This window comes from Monodelphis domestica, chromosome 8, assembly GCF_027887165.1.
Source record: "Monodelphis domestica isolate mMonDom1 chromosome 8, mMonDom1.pri, whole genome shotgun sequence".
NCBI lineage: Eukaryota > Metazoa > Chordata > Mammalia > Didelphimorphia > Didelphidae > Monodelphis > Monodelphis domestica.
The window spans coordinates 184,148,250-184,172,048 of record NC_077234.1 but is presented as its reverse complement, the minus strand read 5'-3'; the positions used below and the strand labels follow the sequence as shown (position 1 = coordinate 184,172,048).

Here is a 23,799-nt window from a genome sequence, read left to right as displayed (position 1 = left end):
TTTTACTTCAATCTGTTGTCTCTATTCCACTTTCTTTCTGGTTGGCCTGCCTAAAATAAAATTTCCCTAGTCATATTGGTGGTTTTGCTCTTTCCTTTATCTTTTGAAACTGACATTAATTTCTTTGGTATAGGACATTAAGGCTCAGCTTCTATGCCCTTTCTGAACTTGATTTTTCCCATTCTGCACATGGTATAAGATTCTCTCTCAGACTAAAAGTGTCTTATTTTTGACTGTGTACTCCTTTTGAGCTATCCTAACTCTCTATTCAGGCTGAACTAAACTGAATTGAACTGATGAACTTCCAGAGTCAGTGAGCTTTTGAATATACATGGCATTCCCAATTCCAATTTTGTATTCAGTGTGCTACACATGACTTTATCTGCCCCTTCCTTCTCAGGGGAGTGGTCCATTCACATATGAAAAACAACATCAATGACAGAACCAAGCTCTAATCTCTTAGGTAGACCATAGCAGAATATTTTCCCAACCCAGAAGGGCAAAGTGTGCCACATCACACCTTAAGATCATCAGGTCATCAATTTCAATAGTCTTTAATTCCCTTGCCTCAAATCCCTTCTATCATTTTGGTTCTCTATTGCTTCACTTTTTCTCCTTTTAGAAATCTACCTGTGGTCCTACCACTTTTTCCCAAATCTGAGATAGGTATAGTGTTTCCATATCAACATCTAATTGTTAGGGATACAATTGTATCATTATTCTTATATTCAAGTCCTGCTTTTACTACTAATGTCTGAAACATTAGACAAATCATTTAATCTCTCTAGGCCTTAGCACACATTATAAAATTATTTTACTTCCATATTTTTAAATTTTCTTTTCTTCATATTCCATATTTCTATACCATCACACTTTGTACTCTGTGTGCACATTTTCTTTTCTTTGACTTTATCCTTTTTACATTTTAACAAAGTCTCTAGAGTTGTGTTTTTAATTACTTCAGATGGCAAGGGAAGGAATATTTTTACCCCTAGTCTGACTAGTAATGTGGTTTGACTTCAAGAAAACTTCATAACCAAAGATTTTTTATCGGAAAATAACAAAAAGTTGGGAGAATTGTATCACTGAAAGAATAGTAGAAAAAAGAAATCAACGATGTCAGTATTTATATAAAAATGCTCTAAATCATCAATTAATAGAAAAATTCAAATTAAATCAATTCTGAGGTTGGCTAACATGAAAGTAAAGGAATATGACAAATGCTAGAGGAAATATGAAAAAATATGATACGCTAATTCGCAATTGGTGGAACTGTGAACTGGTCCAGCCATTCGACAAAACAATTTTAAACTATTCCCAAAAAACTATTAAATTGTGCTTACCCTTTGACCCAGCAATACTACTGGTAAGTTTCAACCTCAAAGAGATCAAGGAAAAAAGGAAAAGAACCCAAATATACAATATTATTTTGAGAACCTCTTTTTGTGGTGGCAAAGAATCAAAAACTGAGGGAATGGTCAAATAGGTTATGGTATAGGAATGTAACGGAATACAATTATGCTCGAAGAAATCATTAAGGAAATAGATTCAGAAAAACCCAGGAAAAATGAAATAGAATGACAATATTGTAAAGATAATCAATTCTTAATCCCTTAGAACTGTAGTCAACATAATAAATAGTCAACATTTACAAAGAATTTATGAAGGAAAATCCTATCTGTCTTTAGATGGAGAGAGAACTGATCAGCTCAGAGTACAATTTGAGACATAGTTTTTCTTTCTTTTTCTTGTACCCGCTCCCATATAGCTAATGAAGAAATTTATTTTGTATGATTTCATATTCATAATGGATTTTGTATTTCTTGCCTTCTCACTGGGCGGGAGAGGGAGAGAATCTGGAATTGAAAATAAAATTGAATTTAAAAAAGAATGTATTAATGAAATAAATGAAAAAAGCACTTACTATGTGCCAAGCACTGATTAAAGCATGTTGACATTTTCTTTATCAGGTACAAGTTAGAGAATTGTTGGGCCAATTCATAGCTCTATCAGCTCTAAATTTGTATGTTTATTTTCCATCAGGCCCTTTACTATCATTTTTTCCCATCCTTGCTAGTTTTGATAGATATAAGATGATAACCTGTAGTGGTTATATTTTGAATTTCTTTATGATTTTGAGCATTTCTTCGGTTGTGGATAGTTTACCCTTCTTCTTTGGAAAATTGTTTCTTTAATTCCTTTGACCCCATGGGATATTAATAGCTTATTTTATGTCAGAACATAAGGAAAATGATTTTTCCCTGAGTATAATTTAATTTTTTTCAAGGGTTATACTTTGTAATTCATCTGGTGATTATAAGATGAACCAGAAATGACATTAAATATCATGTAATCCAGTGTTTAGCTGGTCTATCTAGACCAAACTTTAATAAATGATTATTCAATTAATTTGAATCAAACCCATTCACTTTACAGATTAAAAAACTGAAGCCCAGAATGGTAAGGTGAGATCCTATAGGTAGTTAATTCAAAGGCAGAATTCAAACCAAATCTTTAGAATTAAGATCCTGTTTTCTTTCAAGTATACCATAGTCCTAATAGACTAGAAACCAGATAGTTCTTTGTTCAGCTTCTACGGGAAACGAATATTGCCAAATTGTTGTCAATCTCATTGAATTTTCTGGTTTGAGAAGATTATTATGGTTAAAATTACTTGATGTCCACACTGAGTGCTGCCATAATAGTTATAACTATTCAACATGTCTCATTGAAGTGCCTTGATAAGTATTACAGCACTACAATGCTAGAATGTAATGATAAATTACTCTTATAAATAGGTTTATAATTTTTGAATATTGACATGCATTGGACTCAATTTGATGGCTACCCCCAATATTTTCTGGTTGTTTGGCCATTGTAATGGAGAGTACAGATGGTTTTCTGATGAAAATGTAGATTCATCAGAATTTCAAATTTTTTCTGTACACTTGCTTCATCTGACCAGTCTAGTCTTTTCTAAGAAGATATACTTATAATCATAAGCATAATAGGAACTAATCTATGCTCAGTCCAATGCTTCTAGCCTTGAAGAACTTAAGAAGACTCCTTCCAATTAGTATAGACCTGGGAATAATTTTAAAGCCTGCTTTTTAAGCCAAAAGATGCCATTGGAAATTAGGAGTATTAGGATAGTGAATTTAGGCACAAATAGAAGAAAATATTCTGTATCAAAATATAATTTTTAAAAATTCTTCTTGAAAATTTCCCCCTCTCCTGGTACTGTTAGTTTTTCATGCTCTAGAGTTTTACTCTTTTCTTTAAAAAGCTGTCCACATTATTAAGTTATTTCATGCCCATAGTAAAGAAAAGAGGGTCATGTGTTCTTATCTCTCTTATTTGAAAATGAAGCATAGTTGCATTAGTATTGTGAGTTAGTTTTAGATTTTTTAAAAAATAGATTAGTTCTAGGTAACGAGTAATAGTTAAAAGGACATAGGTAGAAATCAGCATGGTGTAATGGAAAGAAGAGTGGTTCTAATGTCAAAGGACCTACATTTATTACCTGCCTCTAACTCTTAATAATCCTTATAACTGTGGTCTCTTCTTAAAAGTTTCCAGTGAAAGGGAACATGCTATCTCCTTGGGCAGCTTATTCCTTTTTAGGAGAACTATGGTTGTTAGCTTTTTATTTATATTGAACCAAAATCTGCCACAATACCAATAGCTAATCAGCTCCCTCAGATGAACAGGTAAGTCCAATAGTTTTATCAGTAGCAGAATCTCTGTTTCCAATCCAGCCACTACCACTATCATTCAGGGGAACAACCTTTGTGAAGAAGGGGCCTCCTCTCCCAGCCACCACAATCACCTCTGCTAACTAGCCACTAGTGCTGGGCCAGATAAATGAGATAACATGTGCCAAGTAGGCCAAACCAACACCAAGAGCTTTACTGGCATCTCATCTTGATCAGAACTCTGAAGTTCAAGAATGTAAGTATGTCTGAGACCATTAGCTTTTTTTCTCTACCCCTGTTCCCATAACCATTAACCTGCCCATATCTGGTAGCTGGCCAGAATGTGGTGTTGGCAACTCCTTTTCCACAGGAGCTGTACCCAAGGATGAGACTTATTTGGTGGAATGTTTGAAATGATATGAGCTGCATCACATTATATTTATTGTGTGATTTCAAAATTGCCAAAGATTGGATTTTTCTTTTTAAGCCAGAATTTTCAATGAAATTTGGAATATTGTATTTTACAGGGTCAGTGGGGAATCACAGAAGCAGAGGAAGAAGAAGAACAAAAGAGGATTAGGGAATTTGAAGAGTCTATACCAAAAATGTGTTCACAGTTGCGAATATTGACACATTTTTACCAGGTACATAATAGAATAGCAGCAAAGGATTATATTCATTTGTTGTCTTATAGTAAATATTTGACAATTAACAATTCATCTTTAAAATAAGTAATTGTTTTTTAATCTGCCTTTTGAGAGGGTTGCTCATTGCAAATATAATTTTTGGTCTTTCAAGTCAGCCAACAGTAGCTGACCACAAAAAAATGTATTTCAGATACAAAAATGAGAAGTGACCTTTATGCCAATTATATTTTTAAACTAACTCTCCCTTTCCTAGTTTTCTTCATTTTGAATTTTTATTCAAAAAAATGTTGTTTTTAATGACAACATGTAATAATGACCATGTTGTTTAATAAAAAATATTTTAAAATGCAGCCTATTTTTGTATGAAATGTCTATATGTAGTAGAGACTTGAAGGACAAGCCATGCAAAACCTCTCTCTCTCTTCAAGTCTCTACCACATATATGAGCTAGTTCAGTTAATAAATTATTTTTAAAATTTCCTTTCAAAATGGATACGTGGTGGTGAACTCCATATTACTAATTAAAATAAGCAGTAGAGCTGCAAAGGAACTAATATATGAGTGATATGCAATTTTTAAAAGTCTGTGTATTCATTTTTAAAGGAAACTGTGATGGTCTTGTTTACCATTACACATTTTCATGACAAATTTAATAGATTTTTTAAAAAGTAACCTTAATCAGTATAATCCCAGTTGCGCTCAAATTACAGTCTTGATCTTCTTTGAAAATCATTACCATTCATAGTCTCTTTCCTTCACAGAAAAAGTTCCTTTCTGTTCTCCCTGTAGGAGAGCTTGAAATAGTAGTGCGTCAGCAGCTATTTGCCATTCACTGTTTCATAAATGAGTGCATACCCAGAGTTCCGTACCTGTGAAAATTATTCAAATTTACTTTTTTTTTTAAAAACCCTTACCTTCTGTCTTGGAATCAATACTGGGTATTAGCTCCAAGGTAGAAGAATGGTAAGGGCTAGGCAATGGGGGTCAAGTGATTTGCCCAGGGTCACCCAGCTGGGAAGTGTCTGAGACAGATTTGAAACTAGGATCTCCTGTCTCTAAGCCTGGCTCTCAATCCACTGAGCTACCCAGCTGCCCCCTCAGATTTACTTTTAATGAACTTCACATATCATTTTATTTCAAATTCATCACTCAACAGGAAGTGACTGTCTACATTTTCAGCAACAATATTCCACAGAAAAAAATTTAATTTCAATTCTTCCCTTTCCCTTCCTCATCATACATATTATATGTCTGACTATATTTATATAGATATGATAATCACCGACTTGAAAGTAGTTTATTTGTATTATAATTTGTATGCTTGGAACGCCTAATGTATTTTCCCATAGGAACAAGTCTGTGTAAATATTTGTTAACTTCCTACACCTGATCACAAAAATATGTTTATTCCATAATATCATAACAATACCTATGTTTTCCTAGTGTAATAAAATAAAAGTAACTAATAAATACAATAACTAATAAACTAATAAATAAAATAAAGTAAAAAACTCTAGGGTTCTATGAAATATGGTTCTCTAATGCTATAAAACTCAACTACCATATATAGCTATTAAAAGACACATTTGGAGTTTCATTTTAGAAGGCCAGAATAAATTTTTCCTTCACTCATGTAGGAGTTGTGGGGATCCCTTTTCCTCTACTCTGAGACGAGCTTCAGGAAGACTTGAAAGAAGACTTATTGCCACCTGCCAAATTCAAGTTTTTTAAATGTCACAACTTGACTGAAATCCTCCAGTTTAATCTCTCACTATTTTGTTTTATATAGCCTGTTTTCTAGACTAGTGGTTTCTGTTTTCTTTGATTGTGCATTCCTTTCAGGGAAAAATTTCTGAGTACACATGCCCAAATATGCATATTTACTTATTTATAAAATATTTTTATATGCTGAACGATTACATGCACTATAAAATTTACAATAAAACACTAATTTTTCAAGGGTGAGAGAAAGATAAAGTAATTGATCCTGGAGCCAAAAGACTGTTGCTTGTGTTTTATGACTAGGGAATGACATGGTCAAGATCTACATTTCAGGAAAATCACATTGGGAGCCAGGTAGAGGATGGATTAAAGTGGGAAGAAATCTCAAACAAGGATTATTATAAGGTTATTACAATAGTCCAAGTGGGAGGGGTGACAAGAGCCTGAATGAGGGTCCTAGCTGCTGTGTGAGTAAAGAAAAGGAGATAGATGCCAGAGATGTGAGAGTAGGGGGGGAAAAAAAACCAAAACACCAAGATTTGGCAACTTGTAGATTTGTAGGGTAGAAGGGTAGGAGATTGATGCAAGTAGATCTATTTGTTCATAACACTGAGTGTGATGAGGTGTGGGGAGCACAGTAAATCTGGAAAGGTCAGTTAGAGCCAGATTGTGGGAGTTTTGAAATGCCAAGTAGAGAAGCTCATATTTTTATCCTGGAGGCAACACTGAAGTATCTTAGCAGTGTAGAGCTATGCTTTAGATACGGCATATGTCACCTATGCTTTTAGGAATATAAGTTTGGCAGTTATATGGAGTCTGGATTGGAAAGAAGAGAGATGAGGCAGAGAGCAGCTCAGAGGCCAACTATATAACCTTGGCTAGTTTGGGATTGAATGAAGAGAAAGAACTGGGTCTGATAGTGCTGTGGCACTAGAATGGACAAAAGTGATAAGTTTTAGGATATAGGTTATAAGATGAATGGAGAGGATAGGAGGACTGAAAGGAGTATTGCCCTCCATAGCTTGTCTGCTACTGGCCCCTCAGTGCCTCCTTTTATAGATTACACAGAGTAGGTAAGTATTCAATAAATTTGTTGAATAAATAAATGAATATATATCCATGTGTGCATAGTGATCACATAAAATCACTATGTACACACGGATATATGTTGATGTATATGTCAATATATATAAATGTTTGTTGGTTTATTAGACTTGATGCTAGTTGGAAATTTATTCTATAAAAAAGTAATAATGATGATGGAAATCTTATTTAAATAACCATATCTAGTTAACTCTAGTCTCTTTAATGTTAATGTTTAATGCTTTCTTTTCCTCTTTTCAGGGACTTATTTTTAGCTCTAAATTGACAGAGTACTTAGCATATACTAAGTAAATATTTGTTGAATGGAAATATATGATTGATTAAAAGTGAATGTACTTGTAATTTGAAGTTAATTGTTTGGTGTATATTTATATTCATTTCTTTGATCATTTGAGATACTCAGTTCATAAATTTGTAATTAGTGGAAGAATAAGTAAAATTTAAAGTTTTCCAACACTTCATTGTAGCATAAAGATGATCTTGGGTTCTCAGACATGATTTTGGCAAAGTACTTGTTTTGGCAAATTCTACTATTTTGGAAACATTTTCAATACAGACCCACTGAAAACCCACACATCTTCTGTTCATAGGCATGCCCAGACAATTTTGGTGACGCTACCACCAGATTGGCTGAAAAGTGATGGATTTTTTAAACACATTAATAATGGAAAAGCAAATCAAATTTGTGAGATACCTTGGTGAAGGAAAACACATCCTTTAAAAAATCATACACCTTGAAATATTGAAGCAAATATGGTATCTTCTTAAGTATTAATACAAGGAAGATTTCCTATAGTCCAATTATATGCAATGAATAATTTCCGATAACCTCCAATGAGTCTCTTTTAGAAAAAAAATTGCAGAATATTCAGAATTTTACATTAGCTTTAATAGACCCCTAAGTTTTATCATGTTTGCTTCATTACTTTGCTCATTGTTACTTTTGTTGAATTTAAGGTCAGGAGAAAGGAACAAAAAAAAGTTGGTTAATTTTTTGGAATGCTGCTATGGTTAACTTTTGGGATGCAAAAAGCTGTTATTTATTTTGCTTTCATTTGATCTGGAATCAAAGCCCCCAAAAAGATTACAACTTTCAGACATAAGTTTTGAGGATTGTTGAGTTTTTTTTTTCCATTTAGCTTGTTTGTTTTACTGAATTTAATTTACTGTCCCTTACTTTCTCTCTAGGGTATTGTACAGCAGTTTTTGGTTTTACTGACAACAAGTTCTGATGAGAGTCTTCGGTTTCTTAGCTTTAGATTGGACTTCAATGAACATTATAAAGCAAGAGAGCCAAGGCTTCGAATGTCTTTGGGCACTAGAGGGCGACGTAGTTCTCATATGTGAACAAATTCCAAAACCATCTATTGAATCTATGGAGGATATTATTTGGTTGGACATAAAGATCCACACTTAAGTATGAAAACCAAATGGCTTGCAACTCTGTCTGCTCATAAGTACTTCAGACATGTGAATGTGTGGCACCATGGTAGAAATATAAAAAACAAATATTGTTTATACATTGGAGTTGAATATATTTGTTATATTACTATATTAAATAGATGGGTTTGCACTATTCCAATTTATTTTTTGAAACTTCATATTTAAAGAATGTCATGCTTTGTTGGAGCTTTCTAAGCTTTATATTTTTATTTATATTTATCATTTCAAAAATCACAATTTCTTTTAGAGAAAACAGGTGATGGAGTATTAAGTTAAAGTGTGACATCACTAACTTTTTTTAAACATCTTCTTAGGAGGCATCTTCTTAAACATCTTTTGTTAATAAAAAATCAATCAGATCCTGAAATAATTGTCCTTACCAAGAAAATACATGAAGAGTTTTATTATACTGGTTTTAATGTTGTAATGTATTTGCCTGTGTGAGAACCTTTGTATCTTGATACATTAACTTTACATACATTTGTTTTCTTTTATGCTTCGAGGATAACATTTTTATATTTGATTTCCTATTTCAGATAATTTCTAAAAGTCATATGCAAATAAAAATATAGAAAAAAACTAATAGAATTGGCATAAAACAAAAACACATATATAATTTAAATTTAGATCTCAAAATTGTCAGATGAAGTTATGTGTAAATATAGATAGGTGTGATTGAAACATTTTGTGTTCAAAATTCTGATGTGTATTAGAAATCAATTCATATAATGAAGATATCCTTTTGGTCTGGCTATTTTTTCATTGTAAATATTTATATATTACGGTTAGAGGAATTTTTTTTTTGTAAAAAATGTCATATCAAGTCATTTAAGTCTCCATTTATTATGTTCCATACATAAAAACATAGAAAAATTAAAACACAATTATCTTTCAAATATGTTGTCTATTTTTTGACTAGGTTGGAAAAAACCATACTTTAGGTAGAGAAGAGCAGAGAGCAATTTAATGTATATGTTATTATTATTTGTTCTCTAAAGTGAAGAAATGAGATCTTCATGGAACTTAATATGCAGAAAGAAGAATGAAATACAACAGAGTTTCTCATTTAGAATCCAATTCTTTGTTTTTATTCCAAATTTCTTGTACTTAGAAATTTAAATGAGAGAAATGAAGCTTTATAACTTCTGGCAAAAGAGAACTGAATTTTCAATGAAGTTTAGAATTCTTAATAGTACATATAGGAAGTCATGACAATTCTAACTTGATACTAATTAATTGTATGGAGAATGAGTTCTTTAATCCACCAAAATATGGATAACATAAATATGGTTATCATACATCACTATTGCCCCTTCTAGATCTTGTTAATTTTTTTCATACTCCCACACAGGATTAATTCAGACATCTACCTTCTTCCCTAATACTTCCATTGCTGTATAACATTGTAGTAGAAATTCTGTGGCACTGAATCCATTATAAATTTGTTGTTCAATTTCAACTGGGCTTTCACAGCTTCATATAAATTGTTTTATTCTTTCCTTATTGACACTATTATACTCTTCACAGGCACTATTACAAACTTCTTTTCCACTACCAATATTTCTGCTTCCTTCTTAGAAGATTTTCCGCATATGTTAGTTTAAAAAACAAAAAATTCACACCATCCATCAAGAATGCTCCTTTACCACTATTCATATCACCTCAGCATCGTTTCTTATTTTCTCCTGTAAAGATTACAATTAATAATTTGATACTCCAAGTATTATTTTAATACTATTTATTAAAATCAACTTAGAGCAAAGAGAAATTTTTAAAAGCCAGTGATTAAAAAAAAAAAACACTCCCTTCCTCCATGCAGATATAAGCTAGAGAGAGGGAGTTTCTGGGAGAGAGGACCAGGGTGAAGGAAGTCAAAACTGGATACCAAATTGACCAATGATGCACAACAGAAAAAGGGGATTGTGGAAAATGTAGTCTCTAGGGTTCAAGATTCTAAATCAATACATTTCCCGCTGTGATCCTTTGGGAGACCAGTCTCCCCAATGGATCATGAAAACATAACTAATAACTTGAAGTAAAGGTATGTAAAATATTAGTTTTTAAAGAGAAATTACAGTAATTTGGGGATAAGAGGGGGAAAAAAAGAAAAGGAACAAAACCAATAATAGGTGCATTGACAAAAAGCCAATTAAGGGGCAGTCCCCTTTGGCATAACAGTGTACATTCAAAACAAAGGCATTCAACCCTCCCAAAGTTCAAATTTGCCATATCTCAAAGTTCAATCAGGATTTTTTGGTGCAGCATGTGGTCTCTGCAGGTATCTTCACGGCGCCTTGTAGATTCTGGGAGGTAGAATCTTGTTCTAAATTAGGTTCAAATTCAAGTCAAAGTTCACAACAATTTTCTTTTTATATTTTATTTATGACTCTGAGGTTATTTTTAAAAATAATATAAAATATCAGATATAAAATATAAAAATAAAATTTGAAAAAATTTTGGGAAGAAGGAAAAAAGGAAAAGAATTCACAAATCACAATAGGTTCTTGTAGTGAGCCATGTCTCATAAGCATGCAACAATAATCATTCACTAACCCAATTTAACAGTCTGGGCTACAAGTTGTCACATCAGGAGAGAAAATAGAAAAAGAAACTAGATCTCAAGACAAATGGGAAATATAATTCCCTAGTTCAACCCTTTTCTTCACTTTTTCGGGATAATGGAGCCAGAACAATTGATGTTTTATGCTCAATATAGGATGTTTTACAAGGAAGTCCTGCATTTAACACATATTAAACAGCCACAACCTTGAGTTTCACACATGATCAAGTCATGCTTTTTGTGCAGAATATTATCAATTCCTATAGGATTGGCTTGGTTTCTTTTTTCTTTTTGTGCTTATTTGGCACTTTGCAAGTCAAGTTCTGTGCTCCTTTATGGCCTTTTTCTCCTTTGTTTAGACATAGTCATCAAGCAAAAGTCTCAGAATATTTAAATAACTAGTGGCAGTTTGCCATAGTCCAAAGTCTTTGTGGGTATGCTTTTATATGTTAGATAAATGGACATCTTAGGTATTCTATTGCAAAAAGTAAAACAGTTAAAAAAATACTTTTTCAATACTAGTGATGTGTGAAAAAGACAAAAAATGAGAAAATGAAAAAAATCACATACTGTATGACACATGTAGGAAGAAAACAAAATATTAAAATTGTGTATATTTCACAATTACAGAGGCAAAGTATAGAGACTACTTTTCAAAAAAAAAAAACTATTCAATTCCTCTTTGAGTTACCATGATCCACAGTTTGAGTGCAAATAAGGTAGATAAAACAATGTGAGTGCAAATGAGGTAGATAAAGCAATAATATATTCAAAAAATGCAAAAAAAAACTTTAGAAAAGGCACAAAATGTTACAGACGGCACATCAGGTCAATATAGGTCACTAATACAGATTTTCTTCTATGAGATAGCTTATGTGTTGCCCTACAAGACAATTTGTGCAAATACAAGGATTAACCAAATAAAGTGCAACAAAATAGTGCAAATCCAGCAATAAAGAAGTCTAATAACAATCAATAGTCAACTACAATCAGTGCAAGCAATTATTCATCAACAGAAGACACTCATTTTACATGGCTGCAATGAATCCGTGAAGCCCTCTCTCCAATTTTTATGGCTGTTGTTGTACTTAGTTGGACCTGGAATGGTCCATTATAAGCAGGTTCAGTTGACTCTGTATGTTTGAAATTCTTTATGTACACACTATCAACTGGTTTTAAAATCATGAAACAAGAAATCTCTGGGGCCTCCTTGAACAGCAGCTCCAGAGTCATGGAGTTATTGCAATTTTGTTTGTAATTGTCTGATATATGTAGCAATGGTTGTATCCCCTCCTAACAGTGAGGTATAGGCAGGGGTAAATGGTTGTATCTGAATAGGTGGATGTCCAAATAGCATCTCAAAAGGTGAGCCTTGCAAATCACTGCATCCGAGATAATAGGGCCAGAGGTAGAATTTCAGGCCACTTTAAATGAGTCTCCATGCACAATTTGCTAATCATGGTCTTAAGTTCTTTATTCATTTGTTCAACTTGGCTGGAGCTCTGCGGATGATATGGTATATGAAATTTAGGAGTTATCCCAAACCATGTATAAATTTGATATAAAACTGAATCAGTAAAATGAGTTCCTTTATCCAAATCAATGTGTGCTGGCAGGCCAAAATGAGGAATAATTTCTTTCAAAAGGACTTTGGCCACAAAAGCCACTGTGGCATGAGCAGTAGGAAACTCTTCAGGCCACCTGGTCAATTGATCAACTATGACCAAACAAAATTCATACTGTCCAACTTTTGGCATAGAGATAAAGTCAATTTTTAAGTGCTCAAAGGGTGTGAGAGGATATCCACCAAAAGCTTTTCCTCAAAAGGGTCTGTTGATTAAAAGCCTGGCAGGTAGGATAAGCTGTACATACTTTGAAGGCAATTGTAGTTATTCCAGGTGCTATCCATAGTATTTTAACAGAGTCTACAATGCCTTGCATGCCAAAATGACCATGTTTATGAATGGAGTGACAAATTTGGTTATAGAAAGCTCTAGGGAGCAGGGGCTTGCCATCTGATGACACCCATACTCCATTTATCTGTTTTGCTTTAAATTTCTGCTACCATTTTTCCACTTCCTTGTCATTATAGGAAAGGGATAGATCCAAATCATCAGTAATTTTTAATGGCACAATTAATTCAGGACCTTCTAAGGCTGCTAGTTTTGCTGCCATATCTGCTTGGTTATTTCCCCTAGAGACAGGACCAGTGCAACCTGTATTGCAGAGCAGTGAACGACAGCTATGGCTTTGGGGAGCTGGATGGCAGAAAAGTTCAGTAATAAGTTTTGCATTGGCAATACATTTTTCAGTTGATGTTAAGAATCCCCTCTGAAGCCAATAGCATGGCATATGCCAAAGGCATAGCAGGAGTCTGTGTGACTCTTATCCTTTGCAATGATACAGGCATGTTTCAAAGCTATGAGTTCTGCATCTTGTGCACTTACATTTGGGGGTAAGGAAGTTGACCAGAGAGTATCAAATTCAGTAACCACATCTTCTTTATAGCACACACCATTCCTCATAAATGAAAAACCATCGGTAAATAATATCAAATCTGAATTATCCAAAGGTGTGTTCAGTAAGAGGTTTATCAACAATAGACACTAAATATGTACAGTTGTGTAAAGGTTCTCTGGAAGTTGGCAAATCATGGAGAAAAGTTGCAGGATCAAGAATTCCACAGCGTTTTAGTGTGATATGTTCATTGTTCAATAAGGTTATCTCATACCTAGTAATCCTTTGGTCAGTAAATGCCTGTGTTCTGTGTCTTAATAACAATGCCTTAACCTTGTGTAGGAACATTATGGTCTGAACGCATCACAATACCAAATCAGAGATTTTTTTTACCAATAAAGTTGTGGCATACACTCCTCTAAGGCATGGTGGTGCTCCAGCAGGGACTGGGTCAAGCTGGGCTGAATAATAGGATACTGGATATTGAGCAGGTCCAAAAAGTTGAGTCAGAACACCTGAAGCTCCCGCTTTCAGCTCATGAAAATTTAAGGTAAATGGTTTGTCATAATTTGGAATCCTAGAGCAGGGGAAGACAAGATAGCTTATTTTAAATTTGAAAGAGCTGTTAGGTATTCTGTTTCTAATTTAAGTGGTTCAGGAACCAAGTTTTTTTGTGAGTGTTACAAGTGGCTTAGTGATTTCCCCATAGCAAGGGATCCACTGCCAATAAAAACCATGTTGCTCCAAGAATAGCTCTCAATTGCTTTTTAGTTGTAGAAGCACATAACTTTTGGATATTTTAAATATGCTTGGGAGAAATTAAATGGGGCCCAGCAGTCAAAACCTAAATATTGTACCTTGGGGAGATACCACTGAACTTTGTCCTTGGAGAACTTGTGGCTTCTCTTATGTAGCTCTAAAATAAGATGCTATCCTCTTGGCATGCTTCAGTGTTTGGTGAAGCCAAGAGCAAATCTATATACTGAATTAAATGGCTGTATTTAAATTTTATGGCATCTGTATCAGCTGTTAAGAATGGTGTGAACAAGGTGGGAATGTCCACAAACCCTTGGGGCAAATGAGCCCAGGGGAAAGCAAAGATATGCCTGGAATTCTCATGTATAGGTATAGAAAAGAAAGCTGAGCACATGTCTACCACTGTAAAGTATGTAGCTGTGCTAGGAATGGAAGAAATAATAGTATTTATGTTGGAAACTACAGGGTATCTCTTTATGTGATTGTTCACAGCTCTCAGATCCTGGACAAATGAATAGAGATGCTTGCCATTGGGCCCCAGTTTTGGCTTTTTAACAGGAAGGAAGGGTGTATTGTATTCAGATTTGTAGAGAATTATGATGCCTTGGTCAATCAGGGAATTTATTACTGGTTTAATGCCATCAATTGCCTCCTTTGAAAGAGAGTATTGAGGAATGGAAGGAGTTGGGCTAGATTTTGTTTGAATTTGTACAGGGACATCCAATTTAAGTAGTCCAACATCAGAAGATGATGTGGCCCAGAGAGACTCATGTATATCCTTTGGGATCTCAAAAATAGGATCTCCGTTTCATGAGCATCTGAAATAAGTATAGGGACTAAAGTTAAGGAATCCTCAGGCAGTTCCAGTGTCATAGAGCCATCAGGAGAGCAAGTTATCGTGGCCCTAAGTTTGCATAAAAGATCTTTCCCCAGAAAATTTATGGGGGAGCCAGGCATTAAGAGGAAAGAGTATTCCACAATAAGGGATATTATGGACACTATTCTATGGGAAAGCTTGGGAACCCTTAGGGGTGTCCCTGATAATCACCCCAACATTGTGTAAGGGTATATTTAGGGTTGAGACTGAATGTAAATTAAATGGTCACCAGAGATTTAATTCAAATCCCAAATAAAATACTCAAGTCAGTTTGGAAATTTTATGGTGATTTAATTAATATAGAAGGAAGGGATTAAGAAGAGAGAGGGAACAAGGTATAGGATTTCTCTGGCCTAGCCTGAGCCAAGGAAAGTTCAGAGACCTTCCAGCCATGAGGCCTCCTCCAAGATGAGGAGCCTCCTAGGAGGATGGCGTTTTTAGGGAAATTGAAGGAGAAAAAAAAGAATCAGCCTAAACTCCAAGAGAGCTCAGTGAATATGCCTAACCTGAACTAGGCTACTAAGCTACTTCCAGTATTGTATCAAGGATGCTCATCACCAAACCTGGGCAATATCTGCAGCCACTCAAAATGCTAAGATGCCCAGCACGCTGCCACCAGCCACCTCTCTGCCACAAGAGCCAGAGCCACCTCTCCAAGAAAAGACGATGGAGAGAGGAAGTGACCCAAAATATATAGGCCATTTTTACATCACTTCCTGCATTTCATATGTACCAATAGTAGCTTAAGCTTGACTTAGGAAAGCCCAAGGGGTCTGTCAGTTGTTTCTAATTTGTCATTTGCTAGCACATGTCTGTCATAGGCCATCCTTCTCAACACTTAATCCTTAAGTAAGGGTGTAGACATTCCTGCTTTATTAGACTAAACAGGGTGAAGTAAATCTAAAATTCACAATTTATTGAGCCAATGGAACTTCAACAGACCAGGAAACTCCAATGTCCAAAAGACAATCATGATGGGTGTTACCAACCTTTAATGTTACATGGGGATCATCGGTATGGGGGTGGGGGGAGCAGTGGATAGGAACAATGGGCAGTAAGGTTTCAGGGTCTGGAAAATCAAAGGTTGTATCCTCTGATTCCTGTGCGCCAACCCCCCCCCCCTCCATATACCTTTATAATCTTTGGGTAGTACCTTCCTTGGGCTCCCCCCTGAGGGACAGTAGCACCCTGGGTGGTTCGAGTACAAAATATACTGCTGTAGCTTCATTTGGTATGAGTTGTCAGGTGCCTTATTCATGTCCCTAGAATTATTATCAGTCCTAAAATTATGATTCTTGAAATTAACATTGTAATTATTATTCCTATAATTATTGCTTTGAGAATTTCTCCAGTGGGTATTATTTCTTATTGTCTGAAGTAAATTCCAACAATTCATCATTATGTGACCCTTCCTCTGACAGAAGTGGCAGGTAAGGGACTAATAGTTAGGTTCTTGGAAAGGGGATAGCACCATTGGTTGAGCATCATGCCCTTTGTCTTGATTATCAAACCTATCCTTTAAAGATTTGATTTCTTTTTTCAAGGTTTCTATGAAATTATCTTTTTCCTGTTTTTCTTTTTGGCCTGTAAAGACAGAAGCAGCAGTTTTCCTCAACTTTTCAAGGTACATCTGAGGCCACCATGGGCAATGTGTCTTAAAATAATAGTAGACCACTCTGCAAGAGTTGTTGACAAAATGTCTTTTTATTTGCTTAATATCTTTGTCTTTAGAAATATCAAGGTCTGGGTATCAACCCCCCAAGCCCAATGAGCTTATCCATGAATTGTGAGGGTGTCTCATCATTGGATTGTCTAAGGCTTTCAAATTTTGAGCATGCTTCTGTATCCTTGGAGCATTCTCGCATAGCTGTTATAATAGCCTCCCTACAAACAATTTCATTGCAATTGGTCCTTGGGACTGTTATAATCCCATTCAGAATCCTGAGCTGGCCAGTGTGCTGCACCACACCCCCGGACCTTGTTAACATGAGAGATGATCTTATTTTTCTCACTTTCTGTTTCTGAATCGAGCAAATTCTCAACTTCCTTATAGGATGGATCATATTGATAAAACATATTGGCCATCTTCTTGATCACCATGAGAGGTTCACATTCAAACTGAGAAATATTATATTTCAGTTCTCTAATTTCTTGAGGAGTAAAAGGTACATGGTGTCTTAGGGTCACCACATTCCCATTGCATCCCATTTCAGGCACTTTCCTTAAGGGGAAAAGGAATTCATAGGAATCATTCAATGACTGTGGTCCCTTAGAAGTTGTCTTTGGGGATACTGAGGCAACATTGGTAGGAACAAATACTATAGCAGGATGAGATTTCTTTGGGGTTGGGGCTGGTCATGGGTGGGAGAAAGGATAGGAAAGGATGAGGGACATAAGATCAGCCAGGAGTTGCAGAGTATGAGAGAGATGTTGCAGAGTATGAAAGAGTATGATATGTAGAGGAGAGGTGTCTTTTCTCCATTTCAGGAAAAATAAGATTGTCCTCTCTTAGTGGTTCAGGAAAAGGCTTGCAAAATTCAAACTTGTTTTCGATGGGATCTACATTTTTCATTAGATCATGTAAATAGTGTTTGAAATTTTCCAATTGAATTTGCCTGTTAGCCTGCATTTCTGCTTTAATCTCTCGTATAGTAGCATTTTTTGTCTTAATATGGAAGATTAGAAAAATAAAATTTCCTAGGAGTAAAAGGAGGAGGAGGAGGCAATTCAGAATCTTAAATGCCTCTAATTCGGCAAAAAGCCAAAGACTGCATAGTAGCATTTATGCTGTTTAGTATTTTGATAAAAAATGTATATTTATTATTATTTATTTATTTTAGAATTATTATTATAAGTGGTGGGTATAGGGCAAGGTGAGGTGTATCTAGCTTGTTATTTTATTTTTATGATTTTTTGGATTTTTATTCTTTAAAAGAAGGAAATTATTTAAATATTTATTTGTTGCTGCCCTCTAGTGGCTGCAGACAGCCACTGTAGCTAAGTAAGAAAAGGAAAAGAGAAAAAAAGAAGAAAGAGTAAAAAAATGAGGAAAACATCAATGCTCAATATTGACCTCTAGTGCCCAAGAAGCAGCACTACAATTGGGAAGGGTTAGGGGCATGGCTATGGGTGGGTTTGGGGGTAAGGGGTATGGTTAGGAACTTCCAGAAACCAAAATGGAGTATATGACTAAGAAATAAGGCAGATTTTGTAAAGCAAGGAGGGGTAGGAGTTAAGCTGAGCCTGGCAGAGGCAGGGAAAAGGACTTCCCTTTGTGCTGGCCTGAGGCTGGGGCTGATACTCACCAGCTGGAACAGCACTGAGGTAGCACAGTAACAGGGTCATTAGGGTTGGCAGAAAGCGGGGAGGGTTGCTCCAGCAGCTGGTGGAGACTGTGGGGGAGGAGCAGGGATCAGTGGAAGTGTCTTGAAACAGCAGTATTTAAAACCATGGGGTTGAATGCAGATCACCAAAAACTGTTAGATGCAGCTGTTCAAGTAGTGGGCAACCAGCGAGCCTGTAGGTCAGCCAGGGTTTTTGCCAAGCTGTGGCCAAGAATGGCCGATAGGGCTGCTCTCCAGGCTGTGGGCAGGGAGGAGTTTCTCCACCAAATCCCCCAAACTAAAGCAGCTGGGCCAGTAGGAGAGCGCCGGGCAAACCAGGGTGGAAAATACTCACAGCTGCTAGAGGCAGGAAGTTCCTGGCAGTGAGGAAGTGAACTAGCTGTAGCTGGGCGGTTGGAGCCAGGGTTTGAAAACTCCTAGCAGAAGAATCCTCAAAAAGTTCTCAGTTCAGATCCCTTTGTAAGTTGCCAAATTATAAAGATTAAAAATAATAATTGGATACTCCAAGTATTATTTAAAACTATTTATTAAAATCAACTTAGATCAAAGAGAAATTTACAAATCCAGGGAAAGAAAAACAACCACTCCCTTCCATAATGCTGATTCAAGTCAGAGAGAGGGAGCTTCTGGGAGAGAGCACCAGCTTGAAGGAAGTTGAAACTGAATACCAAATTAACCAATGATGCACAGCAGGAAAAGGAAAAGGGGATTGTGGGAAATGTAGTCTCTATGATTCAAGATTCTAAATTAATACACTCCTCTTTTTGGTCCTCTATAAGAGAATCTCTTTATTAACACTAACCCCAGCTCCTATACTTGTATCCTTGATCTATGCCCTCCTGTTTTTGTCTTCAATTATCTTAATTTTTTTATTTTAATAAAAAATTTCCACATATATTTTCCAAAGTCATATGATCAATGTTATCTCCCTCCCTTCTTCCTTCTCCCCTCCTGGACCTGACAAGCAATTCAATCTGGGTTATATATGTATCATTATGTAAAATACATTTCCATCTTTTCATTTTTGTAAGCAAATAATCTTATAAAACCAAAATCCCAAAACACATATCCAAATAAACAAATGATAAATTGTATGTTTTCATTTGCATTTCTATTCCAACAGTTCTTTCTCTGGAGATGGATAGCATTCTTTTTCATAAGTCCTCAGAATTGTTCTGGATCTCATTGTATTGCTGTTAGTGGCAAAGACTATCATATTTGATTATTCTGCAATATTGCAATTACTGTGTTTAATGATCTCCTGATTCTGCTTATTTCACTCTGCATCAATTCACATAGGTATTTCCAGCTCTTTCTGAATTCATCCTGTTCATCATTCCTTATAGCACGATAGTATTCCATCACCATCATATACCATAATTTGTTCAGCCATTCCCCAATTGAGGGACACCCCTTTTGTTTCCAATTCTTTGCCTCTACAAAAAGAATAGCTATAAATATTTTTGTATAAACATGTCCTCCCCCCCAAACCCCCATTTTTGTTTTTATTTTTGGGATACAAACTCAGGGGTTTGTCTCTCTATGTATTGGTGTATTCCAGATCTCTGCTCTGGTCTTTTATTTTCTTCACTCACTTCTCCAAATAATTTTAATAATTTTCATGCATTCATATATCTGATAGTGTAGTAAGCAAGGAAAGATTGCAAAATGATTCTGCAAAATGAACTACGTTTGATTGACAGGGACATGTGACAGACAATCACATGGAAACTGGGTCAAGATTCTAAGGTCCCAACTGAAAAAACAAACAAACAAAAAAAAAAAACCCAGACTTCTGGGAGAAGCTTTGGAAGTTACTTGAGATTTTCCATCTTTCTACAAGTTTTCTGGCCCTTTTTTGAGATACCAGCTTGAGAGAAGAAAACCTGTTTGAACTGGCTTCTGGCAGCTAGAAGGAAGACCAAAGAAGAATTTCTCTGCTGGACCTACTTTGGACTTTCCTTCTGGGATCTTGGCTCATTTACTGGACTCTGTTTTGTGAGGTTCTGTTTTGGGGGAAACAACTTATTAACCTAGATAAGTTAGCCATTAGGATTGTATTAAGGGCATTTAGGTTTGGTGATAAGATTAAGAACTTTTCCTTCTCCTTTGTTATCCTCCTTCCTCTTCCATTTCCCATCAATAAACTTAAAATATCTAGATGTTTCCCTCATGTCTATTTCCCTTAATTAATCCCATAATAACTCCCAAATCTACATATCCATTCCTCATCTTTCTGCATTTCATTCCTATATTGCCAACTACTTATTAGATATCTCCCTTCATCTTGAACTCCTGTGCATCTCAAAATATGTATATTCCAAACCAAATTCATCCTCTTTCCACTAGAAGCATTCTAACTCTCAGTTTCTATCAAATACAAAATCAATCTTCAAGTTGCAAATCTTGATTCATCCTTGACTCTTCATTCTCTTTTACTTTATACATTAAACCAGTTGCCAAATCTGCTGAATTCTGACATCCTAAATTCAGGGCCTCATCATCTCTCATCTAGAATATAATAATAGCATTTAAATTAGTCTCCTTGTAGCCAAGATCTTCCCTCTCCATTCTTTTTTCTCCCAATGTAAATTCCTAAACATAGGTCTGACTATGTAATTCTCATTACCCTTCATATAAAATATAAATATGTTCTTTGCCATTCAATAATAGTAATCTAGATCTAACCATTCTTTCCAGAATGATTACAAATTGCTCTCCTTCACACATTTTATGCTGTCGTCAGTTTTACTTGCTTTTCCCTATATGGCATTCCATTTCTTATCTCCATAGCTTTGGATTGATATATCTACTGCCTGCAATTTACTCCCTGATTTCTGCTTCTTGGAATCCCTTGTTCCTTTCATGCTTGGGTCTTGTTAGAACTCCCTCCCACAACCTTCATCCCAACTAAAACAAAACAAAGCATTTTTTTAGCTATCTTTTATTTGTCTGTGAATATTGTGTCCCTCCAATAAAATGTAAATTCCCTCAAAGTAAGGATTGCGTTATTTTTGCCTTTATATCCCTAGCACCTAGCCATGATGGCTGCTATTAGGAGATACTAAATAAATGCAGGATGATTAATTGATGTAAGTTAAGACTTAAGGCATTTATGCTTTTGTAAAAATTTTTTTAAATTTAAGTTTTTTTTTTGTTATATTAAAATACCCAATTAAACTCCCTCCCTTCTTCCCCTCCCCTCACCAGAGAAAGCATCATTTGACAAAGAGATATATTATATCTTCTTTCTATTTATCATTTCTTCCTCTGGAGGTTGACATACATCAGTTATTCAAACTGTTTCTGTCGCTGAATATCATGTTCTCTTGGTTTTGCTCATTTAGATCTTTCTATCTTTTTCTAAAATTAATTTTCTTGTTATTTCTAATGGTTCATTAGTATTCCATCACAATCATATGCCATCACTTATTTAGTCATTCACCAATTGATGGGCATCCCTTCAATGTCTAGTTCTTTGCTACCACAAAGAGAACTGCTATAAATATTTTAGAACAAATAACTTCTTTTCCCTTTTATTTGATCATCTTGGAAAATAAACTTAATTTCTGAGTCAAAAAGTATTCACAGATTTTATTTCTGAGCTTAATACCAGATTGCTCTCCAAAATGGGTTGGTCAGTTCACAGTTGTGGAACTGTGTATTAATAGTCCTATCTCCCCTCTCCCCCGATCCTATCTCCCCTCTCCCCCAAACCCCTTTAACATTTGTCATTTTTGCCTTTTTATCATTTTAGCCAATCTGATAGGTACAAGATGATGTCAGAGTAGTTGTTATTTGCATTTCTCCAGTTAATAATGATTTAGAGCATTTTTTCATATAATTATGTATAGCTTTGATTTCTTCATCCAAAAACTGTTTGTATCTTTTGACCATTTATCTATTGGAGAATAGCTCATATTCTTACATATTTGACAAAGTCCTCTATTTATTTCAGAGATGATATCTTTATCCAAGAAATTGTCTAAAGATTTCTTCCCAATTTTACTGCTTTCCTTCTAATCTATAGATATTATCTATTAGACTTTTGAATGGGATAAGACTTTGTGACCAAACAAGAGATAGAAAGCATTGTGAGATGTAAAGTCAGTAACTTAGAATATATTAATTTTTTTTTCTACAAATAAAACGAATGTTGCCAAGATTAGAAAAAAAGTAGTTCTGTAAAAATTGTTAGTTTCTCCCTTCTGTGATATAGAAAAAGTTAGCTTAACCCCAATGATATTTTTTTAATGTCACCTCTCATTCATTCTTACCTAACTCCTTCATGTTGATGGGTAAAGAATTTTTCAGGGTTTTATTTAATGAAAATTAAACAAGGTTATACATTGAAAAGATGTCATTAAGTTGCTTTATAGACTTCCTTTATTTTCATTACCTCCTTTTGAATTTTTTTCCATTTTTCCTGGACATTTTGAATTAATACATACTATCATGGATGATTTGATCTGTAAAAAATGAAAATGTATAATATAGTCATATGTTTAATTAAATTGAACTATGTTCCTAGAAGTCTTTTGATCATGCATTTCAGCATTTCAGAACCATGCACTCACAAAAATGAAACAAAAAAATCCTGAAAATTGCATTATTTATTGTTTCAACTATTAGGGAAGAACTTGTAAATAAATTATTTTTATATGTGGATTCATATTCATTGTTATTTTGTATCATTCAAAACTTGTTTGTAGATTTCCATTATAAAAATTTGAAAGTAATTAAAATTGGACTAATTTATATTATGAGCCATTAGAAATGAGTTTAAATGCTGTTTTTATTGTTTAGTGTTGTGTTCAACTCTTCAAGACCCTGTGGACCATCACACTGCATCATACTGCACATGAGGTTTTCTTGGCAAAGATAATGGAGAGGTTTGCCATTTCCTTTTCCAAGAGATTAAGTGACTTGTCCAGGGTTATACATCTACTAAGTGTCTGAGGCCATAATTAAACTCAGATCTTCCTGACTTCAGACTCACCATTCTATCCATTGAGGCACCCAGATGCCTCCCCAAAATTTAAGCATAGTGTGCCCTAAAAATTAAAAATTTATTTGTGGTAATTAACTAATAGGCTAGCGTGTGTCATTAAAAGCCCTGACCTCCACATTTAATTTAAATTATTAATTTCAGCCAAATTCTCTAATAAACATTTCAACATAACCAATTGCTCGA

At 34.9% G+C, this 23,799-nt stretch overlaps 1 protein-coding gene across 3 annotated transcripts in view; it reads left to right on the top strand.

The window, feature by feature from the left end:
* TUBGCP3 (tubulin gamma complex associated protein 3) overlaps positions 1–9,507 on the top strand; it is a 160,238-nt gene extending 150,731 nt beyond the window's left edge. For all 3 annotated transcript variants that reach the window (XM_056807509.1, XM_007501273.3, XM_056807510.1), the window contains 2 exons: positions 4,223–4,339; positions 8,357–9,507. In XM_056807509.1, the coding sequence (XP_056663487.1) occupies positions 4,223–4,339; positions 8,357–8,515 (276 nt within the window). In that variant the 3' untranslated portion in view covers positions 8,516–9,507. The remainder of the gene's footprint in view (positions 1–4,222; positions 4,340–8,356) is intronic.
* The last annotated feature ends 14,292 nt before the right edge of the window (positions 9,508–23,799 follow it).